The sequence below is a fragment of the Anarhichas minor genome, unplaced genomic scaffold (assembly GCF_050575085.1).
Source record: "Anarhichas minor isolate MPS153535 unplaced genomic scaffold, ASM5057508v1 ptg000136l, whole genome shotgun sequence".
NCBI classification, from domain to species: domain Eukaryota; kingdom Metazoa; phylum Chordata; class Actinopteri; order Perciformes; family Anarhichadidae; genus Anarhichas; species Anarhichas minor.
In genome coordinates, this window is record NW_027466582.1 from 4,627,501 (window position 1) to 4,649,621 (window position 22,121).

The 22,121-nt window shown below is 41.5% G+C and overlaps 1 protein-coding gene across 2 annotated transcripts in view; it reads left to right on the forward strand.

The window, feature by feature from the left end:
• nkain2 (sodium/potassium transporting ATPase interacting 2) overlaps positions 1–22,121 on the forward strand; it is a 65,554-nt gene extending 43,433 nt beyond the window's left edge. For both annotated transcript variants that reach the window (XM_076083697.1, XM_076083696.1), the window contains 4 exons: positions 2,139–2,339; positions 11,230–11,290; positions 16,721–16,802; positions 19,268–22,121. In XM_076083697.1, the coding sequence (XP_075939812.1) occupies positions 2,139–2,339; positions 11,230–11,290; positions 16,721–16,802; positions 19,268–19,277 (354 nt within the window). In that variant the 3' untranslated portion in view covers positions 19,278–22,121. The remainder of the gene's footprint in view (positions 1–2,138; positions 2,340–11,229; positions 11,291–16,720; positions 16,803–19,267) is intronic.

Below are 22,121 nucleotides of genomic sequence, written 5' to 3' on the forward strand. Positions count from 1 at the left end.
CCTTCATTCCCCTATGTTGTAGTCATTAAATGTGTGTTTTCGCAGTATAAATGTAGTTTGAGCGGGGTTTTGCCTCATTAGCGAGATTATTTAATATTCTGTGATGCTGTTACTGGTTTTAGATTTAAAGGAACTGCAAATGAACTGGAATTGAACTGGAAATGTTTAGAACTTTTTTGATATCTTGGTATAAAAAGAAGATGCATCACCGCAAAATAAATGAGCAAATGAAATGAGTCAGTTTTTGTTTTCAGCATGCTTTTAAAGAGCATTAAGGCTTTTCATTAGACTAATGGCAAAGCAGTGCAAGACAAAGAAGCACGTGTGTGTGCGTAATGTATTTGTTCGTGTGCGTATTAGTTTGTGCGGTTTGCACGGCCATCTGTGGAATGATCTATGTCTCTCCTTGCTAAGTGGAGTCGTTAATATTTGCATTATTTAAACCAAGACGACCATCATAACTGATTTATTGTGCGTCTTTTAGGCTTTTAGAATTAAAAGGATTTGTAGAGGAGCCAAAGCAGACTGCAGGGGCGATTGCTACGTGGCCTCTCTCTCTGCTACGGGGAAGTAGAACCCAAACAACAAGGCGGCAAAAATGTTTGTTTATTTACTCTTTGACAGTTGTGCTGTTCTTTGCAGCTTCTGGTTGTTGTTTAAAGTTAACTCTGCCAGTGACGGGACTGCTCATGCTGTGGTGGACGAAGTTTAAAAAGAGAAGACAATGTCTCCGTATCTGTAGAACAACAAGACTAAAGGACCGTCCATGTGCCTAATAGCACTAAACAAAATTTTTGGCTGAGGCTAATGGGAATATGATTATAAGGTCTTTGGTCATAAACTACATTAAATCAATCATGGTGGAGCTAGAGGGAGGATCATGGGATTAAAGTCATTTGCATTCATTCTCTGGGGACCATGAATATATGTAACAATTAGCCAGCCCATCTTTTAGATGTCGACATATTTCCCAGGATGCTTGATAACTTTGTCCTGCTGGTGGCGCTAGATGAGATCTTGGGCGATCTCCAAAATTGAAAGGATTTATCCACTCGGCACCAAGAATACCTCCGCCAATTGAATGGCTACCCACCGCAGTTTCACACAAAACTAAAAATGTCAGCCTCATGATAGCGATGGAGCAAGTGTCAGGGGGGGTCACCAAAGTAAGTAGGATGCATTCTCTGTGGACCGTGACTCTCTTTACAAAATGTCATCACAATCCATCCATTATTTGTTTTGGAGCCATTTTGCCAGTTTGGCAAGATAACCCCTCAGTGATGTTTGCCACATTCATATTAAAGGGATAGTTTGGGTTATTTGAAGTGAGGTTGCATGAGGTTCTTATCCATAGTCAGTGTATTACTACCTACAGTAGATGGCGGTCGGCACGTACTCAGACACGAGTATCGGCACGGGAGCAAAGCTATGTACTGCTGAGGACGGGGCAGCAGCAACATTTATTTTAGCCACCTGAGCAAAAGGCCCACCTGTAAAGATCAATATCAATGTGTACACCATGTTTAGAATATTTTCCAACGGGGAACTGCACTGAAAGCCGAACTTATCTCTACTGTTCGTGTTAACGGAGCCTGGTGGCTTCGACGAGGGCATGGATGAGTTTCACTTTCAGTTCAGTTCGCCAATGAAAAAGGGCTGCCTTACGACAAGATAAAGCAGTGAAAATATTCTAAATATAGCACACGGATATTGATTTCGAGCCTTTCTTTTAGGTGGCTAGAATAAGTTTTGCTGCAGCTCCCTTCCCTCCCTTCCTGCCTCCCTCTCCAAGCTTCTCCTCCGTTTTCCTCCCTCTTCCTTTCTCTTCATGGCCTCCTCCCATCATTCTTCCCTCTCCCTCCCCTATTGTCCTTATCATAACCCGGCCTGTGCATGATTCAGATCTAATCTGAGTGATCCCAGATCATTGGAATTACAGATCTATTTTTAGCTCGCGCCAAACCCTCTCCTCCACTGTCTCTATCTCTCAGAGCTCGATTTAACAAACAGTTTGCTTTAAATTAAAACCTGGTTATATAACCTGCACTGCTGCCTTGTTCCAGGTCTGCTTTGTGTCGTAGTTCATTCCTGATGTAATTCAACTCTTTCTGTCCGTCTCCCTGGCTCTTTCTTGGCAGGACTCTGACCTTGTCCTGACGTTCAACCTGTCCATGCATCGCTCCTGGTGGATGGAGAACGGCCCAGGGTGCAGGGTGACACCCATCACCCCTCCTCCCTCCTGGGCACCCGAGGACCACCGATATATATCTATATCCGGCTGCCTGATGGATTTCCAGTTCATAGAGGTGGCCCACTCCTCGCTGCAGATACTCCTGGCTGTAAGTACTTCAGCTAAATAAATACTTTCTAGTATATAGTATTCACATTGTTACATCTGGGCGTTACAACGGGAGCGACCGGTCGCTCACGGTGGGTGCTGCTTTAACTATGTAACAGTTGTAAACAGATATTTGTCTTCATATTTTTTTATTTTAGTAAAATAAAAAAAGTAACGTAACATTTTGCAAATTACTCATATTTGCTTCTTTCGGACACGAGACAGTAAATGAACCTTGAGTCTTTTACTGATGTAGCTGGATAGCATGAGGGCTAACAGCAGAGGGAAGCAGCCAGCTTGGCTTTGTCCAATTATTTGTGAGCACAGGTTAGTGTTCGTGAGTTAGTATTGTGAGAAAGATTAGGTTCTAGTAAAAGTGATATTCAGTATCCAAAGAGTTTGTAGGGTCTTGTTTTGTTTTTTTATCGCCATTCCAAAGCTAAAATGTAAGAAATGTTATTCAGTCATCTCACAGTTAGCGATAATTTGCTAGCCATTCATGGTAGATTAAATCTGCTTGTAACCAATACAATAGAACAGTTGTTTTTTAATTTGTTGTATGAGCCAAACATACAAAATACTAATTATCTATGTTTTAACACTTGAAGGCATTTTCTTTCAAATTCCAGGCAGAGCCAGGCTGACTGTTTGAGTATTTATGCTAAATTAGGCTCAACAAGCAGTGACTCCAGCACTATATAGCCTACTTTAAACAGCCATAAAACTGTTAGCAAACAGCTTCATATTAACACATTCAACAGACAGGAAACAGTGTTTGCATTCATTTGGAGAAGCAACTCGAGCCACTCAACAAGTGTAAGACCAATATTCACTCTCCCTGCCTCCAACAACTCCTCTGGGAAATATCCGTCTCTTTAGCCGCAAAATGTTTACCAGCTAGCCGCTCTTCTGTCTCTTCTGTCTCTTCTGTCTCTTCTGTCTCTTCTGCTCGCTGATGAAAGCGGTGAGGTCGGCCTAATAGTTCAGATCAGCACAAACAAAACAAGGAGCGGAGAAAGCTCCATGGGGCAGATATGAGCGGGTTGAATATTATGAGAGATTTCATCCATACAGATTGATGTTGTATTGATATTCTCATTTTACTAAAAAGCAGCAACAAAAAAAAAAATCCCAAATTATTGAACTATTTCTTTTAGTTATGACATTTTAGTGCATTAGGTGTTCATTGAAAAAGATCTGCTGTGCAGTCTCTGTGTTATATGCAGTAGTTACATTATGTGCTTTTAGTGATGTGTGTGTGTGTGTGTGTGTGTGATGTAGTGCTTTGAAATGAATGCAATTATTAAATTGGTGTTCTGTACAGTTACAGTCACTAATACATTTAGTTTAATGTATTCTAAAGTGTATTACAACCATGCCGTGCCAACTCTGTCTGTTGCCATGGGTTAGGGAATTGTGGGTAATTGTGCAACTTTGTGGTTGAATAAAAGCACCCAGGCTCCGTTAAGTTAATAACCCTCATTAACATAGAAAGGGCTGGATAAGCTGCTTTAGAAGACTTTCTCTCTATCTCTCTCTTGCTCAATCCGTCTTATTTCATTCGTACAAAAAGCCATTTCCTTCTCTCTGTTTCCCTCTGCCTGTCACTTACCCTCGCCCTCTGTATTTCTTCTTCTCTTGCACTGTCAAACTGCGATAATTAGCAAGATCAGAAGAGACAGCAGAGAGAGAGAGAGAAATACAGAGCGGAGAATGACGGAGGCCTGTCACCTTTCATCCCGTTCTCCTCCGTAATGAAGCTCACAATTATGAATACAGGGCAATAAACAAACCGTCGCTTCAATTTGACTGCATGCATCGCTTCACCAACGGAAAGAGAGAAAGAGTTTGGGAGTCTCAGCATGTCTTTTTCACTCTGCGTCTTCCTCCCTCACATAGCAGGACCGTCTCTCTCTCTCGCGAGCGCGCCCGCTCTCCTCGTGCATACTGTCAATCGATAGTGGTACTTATAGTGTGGCTGAGTGCCAAGCCACCACACGGCTGTACCACTGTCTCGCAGTAATTGGTGTGTGGAAACACTGTCATGCTCCATGAGCACACACACTCAACAGTCTGACTGGTTCACTGGCTGACTGGCTGGCTGGTTTACTGTAATTGGTGGAAACGCTGTCAGGGTCCTTAATAGCATACGTTCAACCAGCCCACTGGCTGACTAAATGTGAGGTTATGGTTCGGTTAGGCTGGACTCTGAGCTGACTGGTTGCATGTTTACTGGTAGCTGGCTGGTTAACTGGTACTGGGCAATAAAAAGAAGGGGGATATTTGTGACAGGTGAGGCCGATGTTTTTTCAGAAATTAGAAGCACTTCTGGATGGAAAGTGTAAAAAAGCTGATTGGTTTGTTCCCTGACTGCAAATGACTGTGTTCTTTTTGAAGAGTTAACCGACAGATTAGTTTCCAAACTGGAAAAAAACGCACCAGAAGTGTCTTTATAATTTGTGCACTGTATGAAGATCTGAGCTGAAGCAGAGCATAGGGCTTCTCCAGGGAGATCCAGAGAGTCCTCAGTGAAATGTAGGCTAACACCATCACTGCCAGACTGCAGCACAGAGGGGGAATGTGCGAGTAAGACTTCTGTGATCACAGTTATGTTTTCTTTCAGCTTTATTCTACCTGCTAGTAGCACAGAATAATTAAATGACATTTTGCAACAACAAAAACACGTCTAAAATGAGCCTTCTTGCCGGCTCAGTGATCTAGAGTGCAGGCCTGCAAGTAATGTCAGTGATTAGCATAACTTCAACCAGAGTGGAGGAACTGATCAGTGAAATCACCCACTTGTTGGTTTTGGTTGGAAAGACAACATCCATACTGTACACTCAACAATCCACAGCAAACAGTTGAATAGCCTTGTCTGTGAAATGTTATGGGTTCATGTGATGAAAATGATCATTATCTATGCTGCTTGTTTGAATGCTACACATATTCACACTGAAACAGTTTACTGAGAGACTGCGCACACATTTTAGACTGAATACTGAACAACAGTCAAGTTTATTTTGCTCAGAATTGGCTGATAACTTTGACATATTTCTGGTGTAAAATCCAGAATGAGTTTTGGCCCATAACCATCAGGCAATATAAACTTTTAAGACGGTCATGACCCTTTGCTCACCCTGCCACACTTTCAGAGTAAACTTTCCAGTTGCAGATTGTTCTGCGTGCACCAAATATATACATGATACTAAACTATCATGCATATATTTATACGACAAGTGTGCAGCCATGCTGCAGCTCTGTGAGACAGCGGTGCTTTTCACTAAATGCTAATGTATCATGCTAACATGCTCAGGTTTAGCAGGTTTAACAAGTTAGCATTCTTGTATTTCCTTATCATTTTAATTGTGTGTTTTTATGAAGAAATAAAAAACACTATAGATGAACAAAGTAAAAGGATAACATTTAGAATTTTTGATAATTTACAGACAAACTATTTTTGAACGGTGGCAAAAAAAAAAGGCTGCAGCCTTAGTAGACCAGTTGCTATAATCAAACAACAAAGGAGAAATATTGTCATATTATTATTACTAGGTTTCTAGTTTTCCTCGTTCAGCATGGGGGAAATAAATTGATTCATTTGCATATGAAGTGTTGTTTTTACTTTGATTTTCATTGACTGAATTGAGTGTGACATTGTCGTCTTTGACCAGAGACAATGATGTCATGTTAAGGTTGAATTGTATTCATGGAAGCAGCACTGGGACCCGATTGGTTTTCATAGCTGTTGTTATTCAAAGATCAGGGAAGAGAAAGAACAATGCATGAGAATTTAATGTCAGTCAACCAAAGCAACTGCTGTGCTCTGAAGCACTAATCCCACATTTGCTGAATATGTTAAACCTCCCATTTCTTTCAGATTAAGACACCTAAGAACTTCCTGAATCAATTAAAGAAAAGCTTGAAAGAAGTGATGCTAATGGCAGCCGCAAAATTGGGGGGTGAGCGTGGTTGATACTGGATTTCACTTAATTTGTGATTCATTTGTTGTTGCTGTAAATTGTCTGCAGTTTTACGCAATCATCAAACAGCACCAACAAATTAAAATGAAAGTGATTGGACATAATTATTGATTGCAGCAATTTTTGTGCAGCTTTGACTGGCTGACAAAATGTTTTCCTCACAAATAATTCACAGAGAGCAAACCATTAGTCTGAGTTTAAGTGGGCATCTTCAGCACAAAACAGATTTAATCCAATGAACGTGACACCTTCTTCGTGGCACAATTTATCCGCAGTAGAAAAATGCCGGCAATAATGGATTCTCTCGTTTGAGATGAATACATTTTCATAATAGAGTAATGCATCCAACACAAATGAGATTATCACACAGGCAGGCAAACAACTCTACAATTAAGATTCCTCATAAACGGTGTGAAGGTGGAGGGTGGAAAGTCGCAGGCAATGGGAAAGAATTCATTATGGATCTAAATAACGTCATGATCTGCGGAAATGTTGGTCGTACATCAACCTGTGAGCTGATTCATTTCAAACCTTGAGGGGGGAAGATGCGGTGCCATCAGCACTTTCCACTTTGATTGTTTTGGCAAAATGCAACCTCACCTTCGTCCTTGGTGGAGGACAAACTGCGTCACCGGGTGACTGACCTATAACTGCTTATCCCATGTCATCTGTCCTTGGTCTCAGGCTATGCAGAACACACACTTTAGGTTCCCCCTTTCCTAATCGAACACCAGCTGTTTGACATTCAACTAATTTCTCCCCAAGCTCCTTTAAAAACGTCCAGGTGTTATCAGAATCTCTACTGAGGGAGCAGTTGGGACTTCATTATTGTAGGAGAGAATGATGATTCAGTTTTCTTTTTTAGTTAAATGACATTTCTTTGCCGCATGGCAAATGGAGCCCTACACTTTTATGGGATTCTTGATCATTTTGGGGCAGTAATGTCCAAGTAGCTTGATATTGTATGCTACATCATTACTCCGGTAGAAATAAAGAAAACAAATGGTCAATTTTGTAATTATTATATGATTTATTTGCTACTAAAAGTACGAATACCCATTGTGTTTTATGATCTCATATTAGTGCCTGAAAGTTTTGGTTATCTACAATAGGTTTGTGAGACTATAGGAATGGAAATATCTGCCTGTGTTTGGTCGGTCAGTCCACCAGAATATCGTGAATATCTCAACAGCTATTGCACCGTACAGATTGCAAAAAAAAGAATTGCTCCACACATTCATGGTGCCCAGAAGATGCGTCCTGATGACTGTTCATGTTGCGCCACCGTGAGGTTCACATTTGTGGTTTTGAGCGAAATGTCTCGACTACTGTTGGATTGATTGTCGTTGTCAGTTTGGTGGACACATTCATTTTCCCCTTCAGGATGAATTGTAGAGACGTTAGTGATGGTTTAACTTCCAATGTAGCGCCATCGTCAGGTCAAAAAGTACTTGCAAATGTTAGCATGCTAACACGCTAAACCCAGATGGTAAAAAAAGAATTGAGAGGGGATTGTGAAAATAAAGGTTGCATCTGCACTGCAGGAAGCCCACTTTGGGGTCATTATCATTATCAACGTTTGTTCGGAACATTCGGTTCGAGCTCTGAAGGGGAAAATAAATGTTACAGTCAACTAGTGTGGAGAGGAAAGTACACGCACGTCTGACAGTTTATTACCCTTACTCATCCCTGCCTTAAGACAATACGTAGATGCTTTGCTGACTCACAGTTGCTTAACTAACTACACTGTTTATAATGGCAACAAGCACCTGCTGCACGGTATTTTTAAGACATGGGATAAAGACTGTCTCCCTGCCTCCTGGGATAGTGAGTGTCACCGTGCACATAAAACCCCATTAAAATAGTTTCTGCTCTGAATGAGGTGCATGCCTCTGTGAGGGGAATTGGTGAAGTTGTACAATTTATTGCTTGTCAGGCTGATCAGGGCAGGGATCCTGTCTATGCTTAAGTGGTGCCATTTCCATTTCCACTTGTCACACCGAACACCCTTCAGTATTGCTGCGGTAACTAGGTAACCTTAATCCAAAGACAAAATGAAAGGAAAAGGAACCAGAAACCCTGGAGAAACTCACTTTAATTCAGTCCTTACAAATGCAGACAGAAGCTGCAAAACCACGGAAGAAATGTTTCCAACAACAAAGAAGCTAAAATGCTTGTTTTTCCTTTTATTCTCACACACAAACAAACGGCGGTCAGTCACCATTATTAATTGTTATCAATTCATTAGATCCTCAAAAATAGTTTGAATCTAGAAAAGGATACATTTTCTTTAGAAAAGAAGAACTGCAGTTGCAACATCTGAAATAGTTGAAATACCGAAAGAAGTTGAAGTAGCGTTTGAAATACAATTAGTGAAAGAAGTTGAAATGGCAGTGAAAATGGAACAGTCGAAAGAGGTTGTTTTGAGTTTAAAGGGCCAGTGTGAAAGGGAATATAATATTCATATACAATTTTTAACATAACCCTTGGTAAACTTTTCCTTTCCCCAAAGTTACTTTGTTATTTTACTTGGTGGCAATATAATAATCTGAATGCTGTGAGCTTCAATGCATGTGTCACTGTGAGTAAAATATTGCAGACGAGAAAATAAATAAATAAAGTTACCCTCAAGGTCAGTACAGTGTTGTGGGCTAAGAAATTCAGATGGTTGTTTGGATGTTTTTCATCTTATTCTTAGTCATATCACGATCTCTTTTCGGAGATTTTATTATGTACTTAAAACTATTTCATGGGGAACTTTTCATCTCAGCAAAACTCAAAATGATAGATATTTAAGTGTATGGGGTTCAAGAGCAGCAAGGTAGTCCAAATATAACTCCAGGCGCCAGAAGTCCAACAATAAACAAGATAAGGCTCAACCCCGTAGCTAATATTGGTGCACCCCCACCAATCTTATTTGGGTTCCTTCACATCGGGAGAAGATCAAATCAGGTTTATTGTAGACAGGATATTATGTTTACATGCAGCAACACCAAAATGGAATACTTGAATATCCAGAATATTAACAGGATATTGATGTGCAGAGAAACGCGCTCTGTCACAGCTGATCAAATGTTCTGTATAGCCGGGCGGCGACGCTCTCTGCACTCTGTTCAGTGGCTCTAACAAAACTGCACCCAAAAGTCATTTTCGGAGGCAATGAGCCAGCAGAAGGCACGACGGGCTCCGGTTCAGCTTGTACGGGCATGTGGCAGGAAAAAAAAAACTCCCCAAACTCCTGAAAGTCTTTCAAACATAATTTTTTTGACTTTGTGACATTTAAAGTGTCCTTTAAGTGGATGCTGGTAGTGAATCGTTTTAGCTGGAGTGACAGCAGACAGGAGAGGCACTCTGTGGCTTGATGTCATCTTAATCTTTCTGCTATTACTGCTGTCAATGGTAGAGACCACTGAGATTTTATAGCCAGTAAACCGCCTTGGACCAGTGGTCATTTTGCGAGACATCTGTGACTCACGAAGCCTCCTACGTTATCCAAATTGATTTTCTCCTCACCGTTGATCCCCATGCTGATACTCGCGGCATTGTCTACTTCCAGTGTTTGGTTCAGCTTTAAGTGAATTCATCTCCCACTGAGCAAAACACTATATTTCTATGAGTCATGTACTTGTGAGAGACAGGGAGAGAAACAAGGAGGAGGAAGGAAGAAAAGGAGGGAAGGAAATAGAGATAGCGGTGGAAGAGAGAAAGGAACAGAAGCGGGAAGGTAAATAGGAAGAGAGGGAGAAAGTATGAGAAAAGGTGGGAGGAGAGAGGAGCTCTGGGAGCTCAACATTATTTAGACTAAATGAGGTCAAGACCTTGAGGTATACTCTGAATCTCAAATGTCGTTGCTCACATTTGCAGCTCCCTGTGTATTTGCGTGCGTGCTGGCATGTGTCCATGTAGTCAATAGAATACCAACCAGGTCAATGTCATTTTTCTTAGACTTAAATCTTCTTTTGAACAACATGGCCTCTATATTCAGGGTAATGTGTTAGTTTAATGCCTCATGAAAACACATATACGTCCATCATTGCCGGCCTGCGTCTCTCTTTTCCTCCTCTAACGCTGCGGGGGTAGTAATAAGGTCGCTAAAAGGCCGACCTTACATTGACCGCGCCTTACCGCATCTTCCCTCCCATCAGCCACCTCCGACAGGTCGCCTTGGAAACAGACAGCCAATGGGAGAGGAGATCAGAGCGCAAAGGTGTTCTGCCAGTGAAGACAGCTATATCACTGTCTAAACACTGCACACACACACACACCGGCTCGTTTAAAGTATCGCAGCACTGTAGCCCCTTTATTGTTTCAATCTGCAGCCGTCGTTGTTTTCATGTTTGTGAACGGCTCCAATCGGAGGTGGGACCGTGAGAGAGAACAATGCGAGGTGCACCTCTGCGTTTAGTTACAGCCCGGCACAAAAAAGCCCTGTCAGAGTGGGCGGCGGCGCTGAGGGAACAAATAGGGAACTATCAACCTTGACATTGTAAAACCGAAGTAACACGAGGAGCTGGAAATTCAATTTCAGTGATCACAATCTCGCTAATGTTTACCCACAGCGCCATAATGGAGACATTGTGACAATCCTTTTTTTTTTTTTATATTAGTTGTATGTTTTGAAGATGTGTATTAAAACAGTGTCAACACAGCTGGGAACCATGAAACTTTAGGCTAAATTTGAAGTTGTCATTGACGATGATAGTCACCCTGTGTGTCCGTTGATTCAAGGGCTCTATTTGGAAGCAAAATACCACAGAGCTGTTCTGCTCCACTTACACCAACACCTGTTTTCCCTGTCTGTTTAAACAGTTAGTTAAATGTGCATGCTTTCCCTGTTATCTATCTACCTGTCTGTCTGGCTCTCTGTCTTGCACAAAAGAATAATGTTTCTGCTGCTCTCTTTGTCTCTAGTTGATGGGGTTTATCTACGCCTGCTACGTGGTCAAGCTCATTTCAGAGGAAGAGGATAGCTGTAAGTACACGTTCACACACATGCATGTACACACACATTTTCCAGCGGACCCCAAAAGCCTGAAAAAATAGTTTGATATCTATATTCATCCTGCGGTGAAAGCCACTGTTTCTCAATCTATTAACTTTTCACTAAGCTGCGCCATTGTTGCTGCACATATTAAGCTCCTCACTCTATCCAGGCGCATATGCATTTTACAGTGATAACCGAGGCAGCTTTAGCATCGACATTTTAAAGTATTTCTTTTAAACGATGTGTCCCTGATCGCAGACTAAGGTAGGAAACCAGTCGCCAACTGTGGATTTTGTCACAAATGATTTATCAGCTGCTAATTAAGCTCAAAGAGTTGGTTGAAAAGTCAGGCAAAGACAATTTCCTGCTGACTTGTTTTAAAACATGAACTCTTAAATATGCACTTGATGGCTACGGACATAATATCGTGCTAATAGACTGAGGCCAAAGCTGCATGTCCCAGCATCCTCACCAGTTTATGATCCATGCAGAAGACATGGACATAAAGAAGCAATATTGTTCAGGTATTGCTGTGTAGAGCTATAGTTAGTACTAGTCCTGTGAGTTTCATGAGGAAAATGTCAAATCAGACTGGTATTGCAGACTGTAGATGTGCTATCATGTCCTTTGCTTCTTTAATAGCGTAGTATGAAGTACTTCTTGGCCTTGGAAATAACACTGGGTTAAGTTATTACTGTAGGTAGTAAGCTAGCAGGATATGCTAACGTGTGCAGCTCACGTTAGAGCAGACAAACACTGTTTAATCCATTCCTTATACTTTTGCTCTTGTGTTTTTGGTCTTGAAAAGGTAAAAATGAGTGCACCACCCTCCAAACTCTTAAAATGTCCTGTGTTGCACTTACTACAGCCCCAAGCATGCTGCTTCAATATGTGGAGAGATTCAAAGTTCACAGACCTGCTGTGCTAAGATTGGATGATTTTCATGATTGGTCAATTTGGAGCATATTTGGTACAGTAGGTTCAGGTGGTTTTAGTTAATGCGCCTGGTGCTCCTGAGTTCAAGCATCAAGTCAGACTTGTGAATTAAACTATGTTCCTCTGTTTTCTCTTCATCGTTATTTCCCGGCGTGTCCTTACGTTCACTCTCTTCACTACCAAGCAGCACGTTTTGAGTGACGCCATCTTGGACTGAGGGCCTCTACTAACACTTAGACAGAATTCAAAGTGAAACCTGTAGCCTCCAGGCTCGTTCATGTACAGCGACGCACGGAGAAAAGAGACGAGAGAACTCACTGTGAAGGATGAAGAGATTCATGCTTGATCAAAGTTGTCTTTCATTCACACAACACTCCCAACCATCATCAAAAAGCAACAGTCATGGGGAGAATCAAAGAGGGAAAGACCAACAAAACACGTTCACCCATTCATTCATGCAACCGTGTTGATTGGGAAGTGTGCAACTTCTACACTGACTACTATTTAGATCGTGAAGTGCATTTGAAGGGTAATACCACTATCAGATGAGGAAAATGAGACAAATCAACATGTTGATTTTGCGATTGTTATATTTTGAATGCAGTGCGTGCCTGTGAGCGTTCACTTTAATGAGCCCATTTATCTGAGGCCATCAGATTAGTTATTCCATTAAAGTAGACGCAGCTGCGGGCGGATCAATACACAAGCATGTCTTATTCAACATTGAATTGAGGGCGGTGTTTGCTAACTCATAAATATTGACAGGTGATGAATGCAGACGGGATCAGTGGTAGTAGTTTGAAGCGCTGAGGGTAGACACGTTTTCCTGCTTTCCTTCTCGTACAAAGCAGATTGGGGATCGAGATTTTCGTGGGAAATTATTTACAGTTTTCACAGAACTGTGGGTCAGCATGGGATTCAAGACCTGCATCTGTCTCTAAAGGCTCCTAATGTGACCAAACTACCTCTGTGTTTAATGAGGCCACAGATAGATATCCAATCATTACATTGTTAAGTAGAAGTGAGGTAACACCGTATAATTGAGTTTCAGGGGTTACTGTGAGATGAGACTTTTTTACCAATGCACTTTAATAAGTTTTGTGATGACAGGAAAACTGAAATGCCACTTGTTCTGTGTCTAAATATTTAATGCCAAACAGTTATTATTGGGCCTGTGCTTAACTGCTGTGAGAGAGAGAGAGAGAGAGAGAGAGAGAGAGAGAGCTTGTTAGAACTAAACAAATTCAGATGAGTTAGAGCTCGAGGAGTATGCTGTGTATCCATGTGAGAGTTCATGTGCTCAGTGATGTATAAATGCTGCTTGTTGATTCATTGTTATCTTCACTGTAACAACTGAAATGTTGGACAGAAGACTTGTTTCAGCCTGGTCAGACTCCCTAGGGGGCTAAATACCAACGCTTGGGCAGTGGCCCTCTGCGTCTTGATAGCTCTCGGTAGCTTGACAGCCGCCTCAGCAAGGCAGCCTTTCAACTAACTCTAATGTAAACCCATCATTAATAGACACTCGGAGCAACAAACGTAGTAGAGAGACAGGTGGGAGGGGCGGTGGATGGGTCAGACAAACACAGGACTTTAACTCTGGGGACCGACGTCTGTTTCCCATGCCAAACCAAAAGTTAAGTCATTTTACGAGTGGCGGGCCGTCAGGGCCTGCAAGGCCTTCTCTGCTGGCCTAATGTGTTATAAAGAATCACTTCAACGTTGTAGTAGCATTAACAAATTCAGCTGCAACCATCTGTTCATCCACATTGTAAGCTGCTTGTGCTGGAGAAAGTGTGTTGGGAGCTGGAGCCTAGCATGCATTTGACTTTGCATGTCTATCCAGTTCTATAACAGGGCTAACACTTGTAAACAAACACATTCACACCAAAGGGCAATTTAGAGCTTCCAGTTCAATATAATGTGTTTGGACTGCAGAAGGAACCGAAAGCACACAGAGACGGGAGAAAGCATGCAAACTACACACAAATGGGCGGCAATACTGTGAGCCACACGATCACACAAGTCATTTTCACACTTCTTCTCAAGGGACGAATGTTATCAGAAGGACTCAGGATTCAAATTTAGGTTTTCAGGCCGCTATTAAGCTTCAATGATTATGTACGCAATGGCAGCGTCATGTCACGTAGATCATTTTCATGCGACAAGGAGAGAATTTTCTCCGGAATAATTTCGGGATTCATTGTAATCTTTTTATGTTGCAGAAGCGTAGGCTGTGGAAAAGCACTGTGCGATAATGCAGTCTGGGAGACGAAACAATAATCAGGGAGCTTTGTAGGGAAATGTGCCTTGGGTGAAGAAGCTAATACTCACTGAGGACCGATGAAGATTCTGAGTTGCTGAGAAAGCTAATTACTCTCATAATTATTCCGTGCATGTGTGAATGTGTGCGTGTTGAAGTGTGTGTGTGTGTGTGTGTGTGTGTATAGGTGTGTGGTTGTGTCTGTGTGTGCGGGATTAATCATTATAGGGAGTCTTATCTGTCTCACAGCTCCTTGAATGTGTCAGACAGATTCTTGTCAGACACACACACATGAACAACACACATAGATGGACACACAAACGCAAAGATTACAATCTTTGTGCGAATCGGTCTTTGTGTCAATAGTTAGCCCTCACAACTGGAAAATGTACCAAATACCACAATAATTTCAGATAATCTGACCATCACATATCACTCAGGAGATCTGTTCTTTTACAGACCAGACTGCAGTTTCTGGCTTCTGGTGAGAATTGTTCATGTGCTCACATGCTCATCGGACGAGCCTGCGCCTTATGAATAACATATCTGAATTTTTAAATTGAACTGCTGCAGCTTGATAGGCAGCACGCTGACAAGGTTAGAGGCTCGATTTCCTCTTGCGTTCAAAGGGTCAAGCATGGCAGAAACTCTGCTGAGACTGTTTGACTGCAGCATGAATCAGCAGGAAACCGTTACCGTTCACACCAGGCCATTCTTCCACAAAGGGATCTGCACAAAGAAGGAGCACCATCGAGTACAGGCATCCTCTCCGCATTGTCTGACTGAACAACTATAATGAACCGAATGATCATAAAATGCCACAGTATTGCAGCAGACTGCTGATAAACAAAGAAGATGGTCTGCCTTCCCGTTGTGTGGTGTAATCACGATTTCACATGAATGCATTAAGAGGATTAAGGGAGAAGTGGGAAAACTCACAGGCAAGAAGTTGTGGTTTATTATGAATTGTGTCATCTTTAACTGCAACAGAATGAAAAGCAGAAGACAGGTATGTGAGGACAGATACATTGATCCAGAGATTTGAGTGGAAATCAATGATAAATTGGGGCTATGCTTTCTGTCTATTGACAATAGAGCCAGTAGCCGCTTAGCTTAGCTTAGCATAAAGACAGGAAACAGGGGGAAACAGCTAGCCTTGCTCTGTTCAAAGTTAAATATGCCTTCTAGCGCCTCTGACTAACTTGAGTAATATTTTGTTTTTTTCAATCTGTACAAAAAACAATGAAAATAATGTTTTTAAGGTGAGTTACGTGCTAAAAGCCAAGAAATAGTTAAAGTATGTAAAACCAAATAACTTGTTAATCAGTGACCTTTTAGAGGTGCTGGTAGGCAAAAAAAAAAAAGTATGTTTGGAAATAGCCTGGCTAGCTATTTGCACCTGCTTCTAGTCTTTCTGCTAAGCTAAGCTAACCGTCTTACGTCGTCTCAACCCACAGCGTTGAATTTAGCATCTGATGGAAAACCTTTTTGGCAAAATGTCAAAATATTCTTTTAAAAGGTGAGTTACAGCATTATATCCACTATACTCATTATAATGAGATTTAAAGATATGATAACACAACATCTCCATACATATTGCATTTGCATTGTGTTTTAATAGAGGCATACACAAACTAGTTAGTTTAATTGCCTGACTGGGTTTGGCTTCCACGTCATGTTTGGACTTACATCCCTGCTTCTTGCAGGCTTACGGCATTCCTAAAGCAACTTTCATCTCTGCAGTGTGCTGCCACTTCCACATTGTACTTGATGGTATGAAACCTCACTCAACAAATGCGAAAGTACGCTGCTGATCAAGGCAAGGAAGTACCCTTTTATGAGCTCTACAACTTCAAAGTAAAGAAAATATCACGGCTTCCTCTCTTCAAAAGTCCAGGCGCTCTGCCTCAGTCTGAGAAAAGCAACCACCTGCTGGCAACTCCTCAGCCCCGGAATCTGCAGAGCCATCCTATATAATTTAGGAGTTAAGAGTATTCTCAAGGCATAAATACATCACTTCACAGGATGTGGTCTTCCTCCTAAAGATTTGAATCATCATGATTAGCTCGGAGAGCGATAGAGGTGCTGGTTCTGTTACAAAATGTTGACGACTCTGCAGGTGTAGGAGGCCTTGTGCAATGACTCATTGGTGGTGGGAGGTTCCCAGTTAATAACCACAAAGGCATACTCTTTCTCTAATTGGTGTTGTTTTTGTGCAGTTGATTTTATAGGAGGGTTCGACTCGTACGGTTACCAGGGGCCTCAGAAGACCTCCCACCTTCAGCTACAGCCCATGTACATGTAAGTATAGTTTTTCTCTATTTATATACAAATGTTACATATTCAAACTAAATGTTTTGATGATTTTTTATCACAAACCCACAATATAAGTCTTAAAGATGAGGATAAAATTGTGCTAAATGGTGACCAGAAATCCAGTTGTCATTCCTTGAATGCACTCCAGATCCCTCAGACCCTCTTAAATTCCAACCCCACTATCAACACGTTTTTTATCTGCTTTTCATATGTTGAGTTCTGCAGTGAGGATGATATAAACACATTCTCGCTGTATCAGCATAAGGGCTTATCATTTATCAGCCCAAGGTCTCATCAGTTATCACTGATGTAGAGCTTTTATCACCTCGACACAAGTGGCAAATAGATGTGGGGCGTGTTAACCAAAGCCTCGGTATCCTCGATGTCATTCTTGCTGAAGCTTTGTTTCATTGTTAGCTGTTTTATTGTTATCGTTGCATTTGGAAGCTTTTATTTCGTGTCCTGGCAGGCTAGATTGTAGTTTATGTGGGGATTTCTAGAGACTCAAAACCACAGATTCCTGTTTCGTTAAGATCTTCAGCTATTCTTGTGCCCGAAGAGCCAGGAATTGGATAACACAAAATGAGTCTTAGTCCAGGCTTAGACAGCCCTGCATCAATCTCGCTGTCTCACTTCATCCCGTGCAAGCGCCAAGCAATACACAACTGTAGCAAACAACAACACGAAAATAATGGCGATTCCACTGACGTACAGCGGACAGTTGATCAATAACTGTTTTTATTAGAGAAAAGAGCCAGAACGAATTAGAGACAGATACAGACAGACAGAGATGGAGAGAGAAAGTGAGATCAAGATAGGCGAGAGACTCGAAGAAAGAAAGAGAGAGAGAGGAGGGGGGGGGAAGATAAACACAGAGTGATGGATGAAACGAAGGACTAAACAAAGAAGAAAGGCAATAAAGGACCATTCTGTAGTTTTATATGTCCCCTGCGGAAGTCATAACACAGATCATAAATCATCGACCCCCAAGATAATGGCTGCAAACTCACACAAGAGCTGGAGCATGAATATACACAGATGCAGGCACACACACACAAATAACACACAAGCACACATACAAACAACACACAGTAAATGTGCTGATAGACATCTTGTGCTTGTTCATTAATGCACACACACACATGCATATGCACACACGCACTTGCACAAACATCATCTATATGCTATCATTGTTCCCCAGCTGTTGTCCCTTCACTTTGGTGTTTATTGACTCTGGCCACAGGGACCAGTTAAAAAAAAAAAAAGGCATCAGCTGTATCGTCCCAATAGAAATCTCCCACACCCAACCGCCCACACACACGCACACACAAAAAATAGCTTCACAACATTCGCCGCCTCCAGAATTTTGTAGAAATGCGAGCTTCTTTGCAAAGAGAAAAAAAGACCAACTTATTATTGATCCCCAAAAGCATGTGTTGCATTCAGATGACGGTTAAGCATAATTCCAAACACATCATGACATCTAAAAACATTAGCAATGCAGAGACAAAATATCAAGTTGTGACCGTAGGTTTACGTCTCATTTATTTTTCTACAATTGATGTTACTTTGTTCAGAAGTCAGAACTAGTTGTATTAGGAACTTATTAAATGCAATATAGCAGGAAGTGTTTTTTGGTAAAAGCATAAATGTGCCAATAGTTCCCTTTAACGAGAGAATATGCAAGTTACTTAAAACGTCAATTGACCCTTCGCTAAGCCCCGCCCCCCATTGCTATTCCATCAAGCTGTCAGAGATCTGGCTCGCGAGAGCATCTTTGCTATTACTTAGCAGGTAGCTAAAAGCTAATGCAACAGTAGCACAAGTGGAGTCATTACTGTAAGTCTGCTATACAATATTTACCTAAAGTTTGCTAACATTAGCCACTATGTCATACCAGACCAAGTGAGTCTTCAGATTGAACAACAAAGTAAAAGGAAGATGTGCGATTACTTCTCTTAAAGGCTACATACTGGCAGTCTCACTTTAAGGCACTGTCATTTACATTGTGTTAACAATTGTGTTAGATATACATATGGGATATTATTCTGTAAGTGGTAATATAGATTGCATTTTTTCTTGCTTTTTGTTTTTGTTCTTAATAGTTTGGAGGAGAAGTATCAAAGTCAGGACAGCCATGTGGGTGTGCTCAAGCTGTCTCTTATTATAATCTCTTATAATACACAGGACAAGTGCTTCTGATGTCCTCATTGAACATTAATGTTGTTCAGCTTTTTTTTGCCGGAGTGAATCACTTTATCAAGGACGACGCTGAGCAAATGCACCGCTAAGCAATTAAACATAACCCTCTTAATCCTCACTGTCCTCAATTACCTCTCAAAGAGTTGCAGTTTAAGAGGTTCACATAAACATTTACCTTTAAATCTATGCTGAAGCAATAAAAGAGATGCAGCCACTATTTCGTGTAACCCTCTCCTCTCTTCATTCAGGTCAAAGTAAAAACCCAGGAGCTACTCCAGGAGCGCTGCCTTACCAACCACCACTGCTTAACATCCTGCTTTTACTACTCCAACTGTCTTTTAATAAAACAACAACCAAGACACAGACAAGTAGACAGGATACAGAAGACACTAAGATATTCTGTGTTTCAACCTGTCCCCCACCCACCCCGCCAGTAATCAGATCGCTTCCCTGGTCTGCCTGTCTGCTGTTATAATGGTTATTTCTGTTCCTGATGAAACACTGGCCTCTTATGGTTGAACACGGTAGCTGCAGGACATGTGTGAAACACCAAGACAGGCAGCTCCGATGATACCTGCATCTTTTTTTTTTGTTGTCTCTGAGGGACCCAGATATATTATCCTCTTGTGATGTTGGGCATCTGCATTGTGAAGGAAACCAAAGGGATGTAAAGCGGCCCATTGGTGAATTACCGACGTCTTTCTTCAGACTTCCAAGGAGAACACACGACGTGTGATGTGTTAACGTGCAGCCCGGTTTCTTTAAGCTATGTATACAACAGAGCCCGCTAAACAATCTCTGGACCTTTTTTTGCTCTTCGTGCCTGAAACATCAGACACTGGACTTCCAACCAAACTGACCAAGCATCTACTAGCAAGACTACCGATGTAGGAATGTCAGACATCTTTCTTTTCTAAGGTCACTTTTTTGGTGCATTCGGGTTCTCGTTGCAGCAAAGATGGGATCCCGATACAAGTCACGGCCTGGACTCAAGCGCGAGTACACGCCACACATTTTATTCCGTTGAATGTTAAATGACAGTGCTGTGTGTAGATTTACATACTTTCATTCCACATGTGCATGTGTACAGGAAACATGCATTGACATACACAGGCATTAGGTAATGCGTATGTGAATCCACACATGCATGCACAAATACACACACATAACAGATGTATTAACATTTTTTTATGTGATTTCTTAACAATGTTTACAATACTCCAAAATTCAGAAAGACTGAACACCTGACAGACATGTAGACAGGCAGACTGGGAGACAGACAGGAGACGTTCTAGATGCAGCATCCCAAAGGCCATTGGGTGTTTTATAACGTAATAATACAGACAGAGGAGTTTTGGTCTCTTGCTGTCTAAATACTTTGTCTTCCATCCAAGGCAGACTGGGAGAGGTAGATAGAGACAAAGAAAACAACCCCAGAAGAGGGATTGAGGTGAGGCAACAGTTTCCCTTCCACCTCGGTCCTTGTAGCTCTCGATGCCAAGCGTCCTTCGTCACACTCGCCCATCTCTTTCAGCAGGCAGAGTTTTCTTTTCCCTTTTTCTGAATTATAAAAAGGAGTAAAAAAGCTGGAGGCTACAGATCAAGTGCCCAATCAGCCTAATGTGCAGCACCCACCCCTCCTTAACAACAGAAATGTTTCAGAATATCCACAGACAACGCTTACACAAAGGGAAAACACACACCTTTTACAGAAGTGACAATCACTGTCAGATCGTCCTGAATCTCACCATAGATTGGCATTTTTTGTACCATACAAAATGTGCCAAAAAGCTGAAAAATGGCTGTCATTGTTATGAGGGAGCAGAGAAGCATCTTAGTTGGATTATTTGATGAATTATTTATTGTTTTGATTGATATATTGCATTTCCGAAACACTGGTGAGTGACAAAGGGGAAAGGAGGAGAAAGGAAACGACAGAGGCTGAATCCCACGACGACACTGCACACGTTCACCCTCGCCTGCAGACTAACGAGGACAAAAATGATACCAGAGAGACGCCAGAGTCTTAGCAGCTCCCTCTCTTCACCTCACCACTCAAATGTTAATGTTGAAAGTGCCAACGATATCCCCACATGGACATCCGTAGAGCCTGGTTTCTGAAAGCCACAGACTGGGACCAAAAATAATGGGTCTCAGGTTCACTTTTTTTGGGTTTCCATGTGATAAAAATTGCGAGGATATCACAAATATATTAAAAAAATCACATTTGCATTCCAGGCGACCAGCAGGTTTCTCTCTTTTATTCTGCTCAGACAAAAAAAAAAACTGATTCCTTCTGGAAGTGAAACAAATCGTGTTGCATTTGTGTTGCAATCACTGGACCAAAATGTTTGAGGCCTTCTCCGTCAACCGAGGAACGTTTCTTGGTGAAAGCACTGATAAAATGATGGACTTTTCCCCTAAAGTCCTCCCCCCCCCCCCCCTCTGCCAGTTATCTTCAGCCGTTCATGTTTTATAACAGAACTGTGGGCGATACGTTCAGAGTCGCTGCCCCGTGAGGCTCCACAGACAGTCGCTCTGGAGGACAGAAACAACTTTTTGTGTGTTTGCATGAGGTGTTTCCAAACTGTTGCGTATTTAATCTCATGCTGCGTGTGACTAACTAGCTACTTAAAATGGGAACTGTTTGGTTTGTTGAATGCTCCTCAACTCTCGAAAGAGTCCTAAATGTGAACTTTGTGATTTTTCTATAAATAACGCAGTCTGAAACGTCCGCCGAGTAAAGGAGGTAAAATAGCAACTACAATGTAAAACGATGAAATGTAACTTTGAACTTCTAGACGTTTTTTAATCACGTGTGGCCGTGTTTACTGTTTTTTCTAGTTGACTACTAATGTATGATGTTGTGTACAAGTGGGACTACTATGTTTTATTTCTTCTAACTGTACAGTGTATTTTGAGATGAGAGAGTAAGAGGAGATTGGGAGGAAAGGGAATTAGTTGCACTATAGTCTGTAATTCTTTCATTAACAATTCTGTCAGGGCTGGAAATTCACTTTCACTTCAGCACATAATTGATTTTAAAATATTCATTTAATAACCAGCACCACACGTTGCTTTTTAATAAATGAACTGACTGCA